We start from the raw sequence: 12,009 nt of genomic DNA, 5'->3' as shown, positions 1-12,009 counted from the left end.
AGGTTGAGATCAGTGAGGGGCCTCAGGGTTGAGATCAGTCAGGGACCCCCAGGGTTATGATCATTTAGGGGCCCCGGGGGTGTGATCAGTCTGTGGCCCCGGGTTGTAAGGTGTCAGGGGCCCCGGGGGTGTAATCAGTCAGGGGCCCCGGGTTGTAAGGGGTCAGGTCTCCGGGCTGTAAGGTGTCAGGGTCCCCCCCCCCCCCCCCGGGTTGTCTAGGACCTGGCAGAGGTCGGTGACTCGGTGTGTGTTTGTAGGGAAGGAGAGGAGGGGGGCGGGGAGGAGAGGTGTGCCGGCACTGCGCATGCTCGGTGTCGCTGTGAGCGCTGAGTGCGGGGCTCGGTGCCGGGACGGGATGGAGGGGACATTTCTATCGGATTAAAGGAGCCGCTGAGGAGAGAAGATCCGGAGCCGGGAAGTTGTTGGATGTGTCGGTTCGGAGTCCTCCGGGGGAGGACTGGGGGGGAGGGGTGGTAAAGTTCCCGGATGATGACGATGATCTGTCAGTCGGGTGGAAAAGTTGCGGGTGACACTTGTTCTGATCATTAGAGGAGGAGGGGGAGGGGGACCGATGGCCAAAGTCATCCAGAAGAAGAGTCACTGGACGGGCCGGGTACACCGGTGTACGGCGGGGGGGGAGCTCAGCCTGCTGGGGGGAGCGGAGTTCGGGGAGTTCCTGTATGTCGGGGCGGACGGGGGAGACGGGGGGCTGGGGGAGGGGGAGCTTCTCCTGGAGGTGTCCGGTGTGCCGGTGTCAGGACTACCCAGATATGATGTACGGGAACTGCTCAGGAGCTCCGGGGACTCCGGTGTGCCCGTCACAGCTGTCCGACAAGGTAAGATCCGTGCATACATACTCCATGTACCTACCTGCCCCCCTACACACTCCATGTACCTACCTGCCCCCTACACACTCCATGTACCTACCTGCCCCCTACACACTCCATGCACCTACCTGCCCCCTACACACTCCATGCACCTACTTTATTATACTATGTGTACCTACCCCATACATACTGCATGTACCTACCTGCCCCCTACACACTCCATGCACCTACCTGCCCCCTACACACTCCATGCACCTACCTTATTGTAATGTGTGTGCGTGTACCTACCCCATACATACTCCATGTACCTACCTGCCCCTACACACTCCATGTACCTACCTGCCCCCTACACCCTCCATGCACCTACCTTATTCTACTGTGTGTACCTACCCCATACATACTCCATGTACCTACCTGCCCCCTACACACTCCATGTACCTACCTGTCCCCCTACACACTCCATGTACCTACCTGTCCCCCTACACACTCCATGCACCTACCTTATTCTACTGTGTGTACCTACCCCATACATACTGCATGTACCTACCTGCCCCCTACACACTCCATGTACCTACCTTATTATACTGTGTGTACCTACCCCATACATACCGTGTGTACCTACCTGCCCCCTACACACTCCATGTACCTACCTTATTGTAATGGTAATGTGTGTACCTACCCCATACATACTTAATGTACCTACCTGCCCCCTACACACTCCATGTACCTACCTGCCCCCTACACACTCCATGCACCTACCTGCCCCCTACACACTCCATGCACCTACTTTATTATACTATGTGTACCTACCCCATACATACTGCATGTACCTACCTGCCCCCTACACACTCCATGTACCTACCCCCTACACACTCCATGTACCTACCTTATTCTACTGCATGTGCCTACCCCATACATACTGCATGTACCCCAACATACTGTGTGTACCTACCGACCTTATCCTATACACACTCCACGTACCTACCTTATCCTACTTTGTGTACCGTCCTACTCCCTACACACTCCATGTACCTACCCTATTATGTATGTGTGCCATAGGCAGATGTACCATCTGAAATGTTTGTACGGGACATGGCCCCCCCCATTCCGTGCCAGTTCTGGTAATAAATATTGTTGCACATGTTTAAGTCATATAGACCGATAACACCAGAGAAAAGGAAACATTTTGTTGTTATTGGGGGGGGGGGGCGAGGGGTGGGCAGAGGAGACATCCGCCTCAGGCACTTAATCAGGAGAGGGCGCAGAAGGGGCAGGAATTTGGCGCTTTGGACTTTTGCGGTGCTGAAGGACTCTGGGAGTGAGCAGTCGTGGTCAGGAAGGTCGGGATTATTGGATTGTCCTGATTGGTTCTTCCACTTGGCAGTGGTGGTCATGTTCATGGCTGGATCTGACAGATGTGCTTGTACGTCTTCCATTATGTAGGGTGAAGTAGTCATGGAGGATGACGACGGACAGATCTGACAGATGTGGTTGTACGTCTTCCATTATCTTCCATTCCACGTCTTCCATTATGTTGGGAGGAAGCGGTCATTGAGGGCCAGATTTGGTTATACGTCCGTCCATTGTATGTCTAGAATGTTTAATGAAAGTGTCAGTGAAGGATGGTGTCCAGGTTAATGGCCTGATATGGTTGCATGTCCATATATTTGGGTGAAAATGGTCGTAGAGGTTGGTGGCCACGTTTATGGCCAAATATGACGCATATGGTTGGTTGCTCATTTTGTTGGGTGGAAGTGGTCGTAGAGGATGGTGGCCACCTTGACGGCCCAATATGACAGATGTGGTTGTATGTCCACCCTATTTGATGAATGCGGTGGTAAAGGATGGAGACCACTTTGATGGCCCAATTATGGTTATACATCCACATTGTTGGGTGGAAGTGGTTGTGTGTCTAGATTGTTCAGGGAAGTTAGTCATAGAGGTTGGTGGCCACATTGATGACTAGATATGATCTATATATCTTTAGGTTAGTATTGTTGGGTGGAAGTCATTGTAGCGAAGAAACAATGTGGTTGTATGTCTACAACGTTCATTGGAAGTAGTCATAAATAATGCTGGCCACGTTGATGGCCAAATATGACCGACATAGTTGTCTATATTGTTCAGTAGAAGTGATTGTAGAAGTTGGTGGCCATGTTGATGGTTCGATATGGTTGCACACCCATATTATTGGCCAGAAGTGATTGTAGAGGTTGATGGCCATGTTGATGGTGTGATATGGTTGCACACCCATATTATTGGCCAGAAGTGATTGTAGAGGTTGATGGTCGGATATGGTTGCACACCCATATTATTGGCCAGAAGTGATTGTAGAGGTTAGTGGCTATGTTGATGGTCAGATATGGTTGCATGCCCATATTATTGGCCCAAAGTGATTGTAGAGGTTGGTGGCCATGTTGATGGTCGGATATGGTTGCACACCCATATTATTGGCCAGAAGTGATTGTAGAGGTTGGTGGCCATGTTGATGGTCAGATATGGTTGCACGCCCATATTATTGGCCCAAAGTGATTGTAGAGGTTGGTGGCCATGTTGATGGTCGGATATGGTTGCACACCCGTATTATTGGCCAGAAGTGATTGCAGAGGTTGGTGGCCATGTTGATGGTCCGATATGTTTGCACGCCCATATTATTGGCCAGAAGTGATTGTAGAGGTTGGTGGCCATGTTGATGGTCCGATATGGTTGCATGCCCATATTATTGGCCAGAAGTGAGTGTAGAAGTTGGTGGCCATGTTGATGGTCGGATATGGTTGCACACCCATATTATTGGCCCGAAGTGATTGTAGAGGTTGGTGGCCATGTTGATGGTCAGATATGGTTGCATGCCCATATCGTTTGGTGGAAGTGATCATAAAGGTTGATGGCCAGATATGAATGACTGTCCATCTTGGTTGGTAGAAGTGTTCATAGAGGATGGTGTACCATCTATGAGACGCCCGGTCTTCTGGCTGCACTGTGACTTGGTGGTTGGCACATCTGCCCTGTGTCATGGGGGCCTCTGGGTCGTATCCCAACCAAGACATTTATATTATTGTGATATTCTTTTATTTTTACTGTTCCTATCCTAGTCCTTGTATGCATGGCCATGTTTAGGGTTGTAGTATACGGAAAGACCACAAAGGGAAATTAATGACGGACTGACCCATGTATATTGATATCACCGCACCATTGCTACCTACCGCACACTTCAACATTCACGCACTGCCCGAGTTGGTTAACGCTGAACTCCAGGCATATATTTACAGGATTTTTAGTTTCGATTTTGTTCTGCAGATCTTGTAATCTAGTCCTGCCAGACAGCCCAGCCAGGTCCAGTTCCACTTTCAGTTCTCCTTTCCTGACCTAAGCTAATGCAGCTCTTCACCTTCCCGACCCGAGGCCCGCATTCTCCACTGTTTATCTACACACACCACTGCAAGTCTTTAGTGTCCCGTCCATGCCAGTATGTTGAGTCTCAGAGAGCCAATGGCCTCATAAAAGTCACAAAAAGTTTGTTAAAAAAAATATTATGTTACCAAAAATACTTGCGGTCGCCCATAAGGACCTGTAGTCACTGTGTACCGTCATGTGACTGTCCCTGTGACCTTTGTAGCAGGTCAGGTTTACTCGCACTTAGTCAGTGGGGAGTCTACATGGCAGATTTTCATATCCACATTCACACATGACCCGTGCAATCGCACACTAAGGAGTCCACCCTGCAAGCTCTGCTCTATTGTGATTGGCTACTGATCAGAAACACCTGAGTTACTATGGGGTTTATTTACTAAAGCTAGAGCGTGCAAAATGAATCGCGCTTCTGCAGAGAAACCAATCAGCTTCCAGGTGTTATTGCTAAAGTAGAATTATACAAGCTGAGGTTAGAAGCTGATTGGTTTCTCTGCAGAAGTAAGACTACTTTTTCCACTCTCTAGCTTTAGTAAATAAACCCCTAAGGCTGCATTCACACCTGAGCGTAGGTCGTTTTGTCGTGCGTATTCATGCTTATTTGCGTTTTTGTACTTCGGCGTTTTTTATTTTAGCCAATAGGAAAAATGATCATCTTTTAATCACTTGTTGCTATGTTGGTAGATTTTTTTTATCTTCTGCCTGGGTGAAATGTTCTATTGATTAAAGCGACAAAACGCCCATAGCAAACGCTCGTTGTCGCGCTAGTCGCTTGAATCGAGCGTTTCCATTACTTTCTATGGGAAATGGAAACGCTCAAAAACGCCCAAACCGCCCGATTTGCGTGACAAAAAAGGGTCCGGAACTTGTTTGAGCTTCAGGCGTTCGGCGTCAGGCGTTTTGGAGTGGACATGTGAACCATCTCCATAGGGAATAATGTATTTTTTCCCCTCTAGTTTTTTTGAGCGTCGCGCTTCAGGCGACAAAACGCTCAGGTGTGAATGCAGCCTAAGTGACCAGTTGCAGATGATCATTGCAAAGCTTGACAATCACCAGTAAAGTCAGTGGATGCAGATTTTAGTAACTGACCGCAGTTTGCACTGACAGTCAATAGCTATGACTAAGCACTGAAGCTACAGTGCGAAACGCGTTAGCTTTTGTTCCAATTTTTGCTGTGGCATGTTTATTTTGTGATCGATTTTAATAAAAGGAATGTTTTTGGAGTGCGGCTGTCCAAGTTCCCTTCGTATTTTTTGCATTACCATTGCATTGCCGGCACCCATGGTTTGGTTTCAGTGAGGAGGCTCTTTGAATACTACTGAGCGATTATCTTTCCTTCATATTTATGTGTGTTGAGGTTTGATACAGTACATTAAAAGGGAATAGGGCTGTCCTTATGCAACACACACATGTTCATATATGCATAGGTGTAAGTAGAGCCTAAAGCTCCTCTTTCTGCAATCCCAGGCTGTAACGCTAAGGGTAGATTGGGTCTTTTGATTGGTGGGACTGCATTGGGCAGCTATTCCCGGGCGGTCCCACCATAAGAAGAGGCAAATTGCTTGGTCTCCAGTATGGCCAGTTCACACCACTGCATTTTGCTGCTGGAAAAAAGTACCGAGTGCAGTAATTTTTCCCAGCACAGTGCAGTACTACACACCAGCCAATAGAACTTTATGACAATGTGTGACATTTCAATAAAGTTTGTTAAAAAAAAAAAAAAAAAAAGTAAACGTGCAGTGCACCAGGATCAGCACTGCTAGCGCTGAAACTCACACACCACCTGCTGTATAGTAACTCACCATTCACTTTTTATTTACTTCTGATTGGATACTGGGCACTCCTATTACCTATCCTCACAAGTAACAATAGATGTCCCTTCTACACATCTGCTAAAGCGCAGAGCGTTTCTGTGCGTGTCGGGAAAGCACGTGACTTTGTACGAGTACGTGAAACTAGCCCCGTGATGGCAAGCCTTGGCGCCCCAGATGTTTTGGAACTACGTTTCCCATGATGCTTATTAACTCTGCAGTGTATTTGAGCATTGTGGGAAATGTAGTTCCAAAACATCTGGGGTGCCAAGGTTCACCATCATTAGCCGTACAGACAAAAAAAACAGCCTTTTTTTTCCGACTTGGTAGTGCATTGTGGTGCGCTGTATGGCGTGTGTGTCGGAGCAGCATTGTCTTAGTGTGTTGGGGTGCCACTCTGAATGAATAACCCCGAAACGCGCTAAAACAAGTAACACATGTTATGCCCTATACCAGTGATGGCGAACCTTGGCACTCCAGATGTTTTGGAACTACATTTCCCATGATGCTCATGCAATCTGCAGTGTAGTTGAGCATCATGGGAAATGTAGTTCCAAAACATCTGGGGTGCCAAGGGCCTATACAAACGATCAGAATTTCCGCTGGGATGAAATTTTTCGTCGGAATTCCGTTCAAGCTGTCTTGCATGCACACTGTCAGACTAAATTCCAACCGTCCAAAACGCGGTGAGGTATAACACTGACGAGCCAAGAAAATTTAAGTTCAATGCTTCCGAGCATGCGTCGACTTGATTCTGAGCATGCATGTTTTTTTCTCCATCAGTTCTACACAGTTTTTTTTCAACGAAAATAAAAATAAAACATGTTCTATTTCTAAACTCCAACAGAAAAAAGTCAGATGGGGCCCACACACGGTCGGAATATCTGATGAAAAAATTCCGTCTGACCTTTTTTCATTCCGATCGTGTGTACAAGGCATTACAATTTCATGCAATCAGCACCGCATGCAAAAGTGTGGCTCAGCCCTTTATTATTACTGCCTCTTTTGGGTTGCACGCTGTAGTCCTATTTGTTATTGTTTTGGTCTTGGATGGAGGTTTTATGTTATTGTTTTGGCGTGTGTGTACTATAAACACAATTAAGAGAGGAAGCTCGCTGGCGATCCGCTCCTCCGCCTTCCCAAGACGCCTTCCGATCTCTGTAGCGATCACACGTTTTCACTGAGATCCACAATAGCTGCACTTTTCCTGCGACCTGACCATATGGCTTTGTCATCAGCGGCATCGCATGACTGTGAATCCTCATCATGAATAATTATTTTTATCTGCGTTGTATTATTAATATGTGTGGAATGGTTCTTTAATACTATGCGGCGCCTCATTCGGACACATCAGGTTTCAGTCACAGCAGTTGCTCTTGAGAACACATTGAATAATGAGCGCTGCTTGGTGTGCGTTTGTCATTTCAGGTGCGTTGTGTTTATAATAGAAAGTTTTTTTTTTTTTTTTTTTTTTATGGGGGCAAAAGCTGCTCAACGCACCAAAAATTTTGAATTTTGTTTTTTTTCAAGCACCTAAATGAATCAAGCCTGTGAGTGGGCCATTAAAAACTATGAATTTAGTGTCTTGCTTATGCTAAAAAAATGTAGCAAATTGTTGTTATTGTCTTTATTATGGATAAAGGTTTATTGGGTTGTTTTATTTATGTGATATGCTGGTTGAACTATTTATTCCTTTTTTTTTTTTTTTCTTCTAAAAATTCAGCGGCGTGTTTATCATCTTACCCTGTTATTACACATAAATTATACATAAATAGATATTTAAGCATCTCTAAATAAATAACAATGCCTCCTATATACAGACACGATTTGCTCCTTTTATACAAATGTTCTTCAGATACTGAATATTGTTAAAATTTGATCTCTTCTGTTCGGTGAGAATGGGGGCAGAAATGAAGGTGTAAGGGCTATTTTCTCTCCAGGTCGGATGTTTAGAGAGAATATGAAAATACTGCATTATGGCCACTAGGTGGAGCTGGAGATCATAGGAAATAAATGTATTATTTTATAAAGCCCCCTGATCCGTGTTTATTTTATTTATTAAAGCGGAGCTCCACCCTAAAGTGGAACTCCCGCTGATCGGTTCCCTCCCCCCCTCAGGTGTCGCATTTGACACCTCTCGGGGGAGGGGGGTGCAGATACCTGTCTAAAGACAGGTATTTGCACCCACTTCCGGCAGACTGCGGGCAGGACGTTACCTCGCGTCCCGCCTCCCCCCCCCCCCCCCAGTTGTGTTCTGGGAACACTTGGCTCCCATAGCACAGCAGGAGCCAATCAGCAGGCGCATCGCGACTCGCGCATGCGCCATAGGGAACCGGGCAGTGAAGCCGGAGCGCTTCACTTCCTGGTTCCCTAACTGAGGATGGCGGGGGGGGCAGCAGAGTGATGAGCGATCGCTCGTCCTCTGCTGCGGATGGCGCTGGACTCCAGGACAGGCAAGTATCCTAATATTAAAAGTCAGCAGCTGCAGTATTTGTAGCTGCCGACTTTTAATATTTTTTTTTTTCAGCGCACATCCGCTTTAATTACAGGTACTTATATAGCGCTGTTAATTTTTTTTTGAGCAATTATATATTGTGCATTCACATTGGTCCTTGCACTCAAGGAGCTTACAATCTAAGGTTCCTGGCTCGCATGCATTCATACACATACTGGGGCCAATTTGGAAAAAAGGCCAATTAACCTACATGTCTTTGGAGAGAAGGAGGAAACCAGAATAACCGGAGGAAACCCACACAGGCACAGAGAGTACATGCAAACTCCAGGCAGATAGTATTGTGGCTGTGGATTGTGTATTCGATCCAACGACCCTTGTGCTGCCAGTTATAGGTGATCTTCCTGCATTGTAAAGCGCTGCGCTATATAAATCCTGTATAATAATCTAAGGTTACAGCATAAACTTTAATTTTGTAACATCAGCATTGTAATAACAATAGTTATTTTTGACTTTCCAATATAAGCTTACTTTAAAAATTTCCTATTGTGTTGTTAGTACTGCCTGTCTCCTGGTCATCTCTTTACACAACTTCCTGGTTTCCCTGCATGCTGTGCAGCTTCTCCTCAATTTCTAGGACTACATGTCCCATGGTACCTTGCAGCCTGCAAGCAGTAATTCCTGTACTGACTCCGCCTCCTGAAACACCTCCTCTCAGCTCCTCTGTAGTTCAGAAGGCAGGCTCTGTGAAATGTGTGACACAGCAGTGCCTACTCGCATGCCATTGTGGCTACGAGTCAAGGAAGTAACTGTGTGCAGGTTTTACAAAATAAGTTCATAAACGTCAAGATGGTTCAGATTAATAGGAGTAGGCTAGAAATAATTGAGATACAATGTGGAAATTTTACATTTTGACCATAGTTACACTTTGAGTTGTGGGTACCCATACCCATAATTATTCAATAAGAGCATCAGCGCCATCTAGGGGGCATCATTTTCCTGCAGCACAAGTAAATAATATTCGACCTGCAGAGAAAATAGCCTGATAACATTCGATTTATCCACCATTCGCACACAATGTATATGTGGTTTCATCAGATCAACAGCTCCACAATTATTTTTTTATTATTATTATAATTGTATTCCAATGAGTGATTTTCTGCATGGCTTCCAGTGCGATTATATAGGTGATTGATGTTGATCTTCTATACTGTTTTCTTGTATATATGTGTTTCAGGGGCTGTGTATGTTTGGTATGTGAATTACTATGCTGTCTGTTTTTTGCTGACATCTTCCCTCTGATTATGTTTATGTTCTATGAACAATTGATAAAGATGTATAATGTTTTACTAACCTTTGGTAGATGACTTTATTAGCAATTTGTTGTTCTTATCTGTACATAAAATATGTAAATAAGCTTCAAAACAAGTTAAAGTGGATGTAAACCCGAATTATTATTTTATTTATTTTTTGATGTCACAATGTACAGTATAAGATTTCCTATCATCTGTGCCCAGTCTTGCCACACAGAGTTAATCCAGCTCTGAGCAATCCTCTTTTATTGTTCGGTGAAAATAAAACTGACTTACAGAGAAAAACCTTAGTCCGTTCCGCCCCCTTGCTGTGAATTGCAGGTCATTTACATATCTCATGCACTAGCCTGGAGACAGGAATTATTTTTTTAATTCCCACCCCTTTTCTGAAGTCATATGGTTACTTTTCTGGATTTTGACTGGATTTTAGTGATCATAGCAGAATTCAGTGTAAGAAATACACATTTGAAAATGCATGTTGACAAGGGGAGTGTAGAGGAGGGCAGGGAGTCTACTGACATCACAACTCCACCCACAGAGTTCCAGACAACAGACCCACCCACAGAATCTGCAGTTTTTTCAGTTCTTATAACAGACAGAGGGGAGACATTTGACAGGTGGGGATACATGCAGGAGGCATTTATATCCTTATAGATCAGCACTATGGCAGTAGTTTAGAAAGGATGAGAGTGGCTTTACATCCACTTTAAGAAACGAGAGTACATTTCTTAGTGAAATGAATAACTGAACAAATCCTCTCCACTTTTGATTGTATCCCCCATTTCTATTGGTAATTTTATTTGTGACCATAGATCCTGAATAACTATTCAGTTTGCCCAGTTACTTATCGGGATGTTCTGTGGTTGGTGCGGTATTGCTGTTGGAAGGATTTTCATTGTGTGTGATGTCTAATTTGTTGTCAGCCTGGGTTTATTATTCATATTGAAGACTTCATTCAAACCTGTGCTGGGGAGGGGGCAGTAAAACTAGGTGGTTTAGCCGTGTCTTTGCGCCCCCCCAGGACTGCCCACTAACATAAAGCTGCTGACGGCTGTAAACACACCATGGCCGCAGAAAAACTTAAAGGGGAGTTCCAGCCTTTTTTTAAGTTTAATTAAAAGTCAGCAGCTACAAAAAGTGTAGCTGCTGGCTTTTAATAAACAGACACTTACCTGCTCCACGGTTCCAGCGACGCGCCGGCCGGTCTTCATTCCTAGTGTGGGCACCCGGCAGTGACAGCTTTTGGCTTCACGGCCGGGCACCCACTGCGCATGCGCGAGCGGCGCAGCGCCGTCCGATTGGACAGGCGCTCGCATCCAGGGAGGGGCTGCGATAAGGCGATTAAGCTAATCGCCTTACCAGCCCCTCGGCGGAAGGAGGAAGTGGGACAGGAAGTCCCACTCCTTCTGTCCCCCCCCCCCCCCCAAAAAAAATGACATGCCAAATGTGGCATGTAAGGGGTGAAGGAGTGGATCAAGCGGAAGTTCCATTTTTAGGTGGAACTCCGCTTTAAACAGTAATGCTGCCGCTAGAGCTGCATGATTCTGGAGTAATTATGTCACCTGCCCACCATCTGATTTAAAGGGGCTGTAAAGGTACAATTTTTTTTTCTTTAAATAGCTTCCTTTACCTTAGTGCAGTCCTCCTTCACTTACCTCATCCTTCCATTTTGCTTTTAAATGTCCTTATTTCTTCTGAGAAATCCTCACTTCCTGTTCTTCTGTCTGTAACTCCACACAGTAATGCAAGGCTTTCTCCCTGGTGTGGAGTGTCGTGCTCGCCCCCTCCCTTGGACTACTGGAGAGTCAGGACGCCCACTAACACACAGCTCCTTTCTCTATCTGCAATGTAGAGTGTCCTGACTCTCTCCTGTAGTCCAAGGGAGGGGGCGAGCACGATACTCCACACCAGGGAGAAAGCCTCACATTACTGTGTGGAGTTACAGACAGAAGAACAGGAAGTGAGGATTTCTCAGAAGAAATAAGGACATTTAAAAGCAAAATGGAAGGATGAGGTAAGTGAAGGAGGACTGCACTAAGGTAAAGGAAGCCATTTAGGAAATAAAAATTGTACCTTTACAACCCCTTTAAATCAGATGGTGGGCAGGTGACCTAATTCCTCATCGGCACCTGTCAAACGCCTCCTGAAAAGTGATCTGAGCACAAATCGCTTTTCAGAGTAACAGCAGATCCTTGCCA

General features: G+C 45.6%; 1 protein-coding gene across 10 annotated transcripts in view; it reads left to right on the top strand.

Moving 5' to 3' along the window:
• The first annotated feature begins 556 nt into the window (after positions 1-556).
• Positions 557-12,009, top strand: part of MAGI1 (membrane associated guanylate kinase, WW and PDZ domain containing 1) — a 693,886-nt gene continuing 682,433 nt past the window's right edge. For all 10 annotated transcript variants that reach the window (XM_040359187.1, XM_040359189.1, XM_040359182.1 and 7 more), the window contains exon 1: positions 557-836. In XM_040359187.1, the coding sequence (XP_040215121.1) occupies positions 572-836 (265 nt within the window). In that variant the 5' untranslated portion in view covers positions 557-571. The remainder of the gene's footprint in view (positions 837-12,009) is intronic.

Source organism: Rana temporaria, chromosome 7 (assembly GCF_905171775.1).
Source record: "Rana temporaria chromosome 7, aRanTem1.1, whole genome shotgun sequence".
Lineage (NCBI taxonomy): Eukaryota > Metazoa > Chordata > Amphibia > Anura > Ranidae > Rana > Rana temporaria.
The sequence above is the reverse complement of the archived record's forward strand: the minus strand, read 5'-3'. Positions and strand labels throughout refer to the sequence as shown.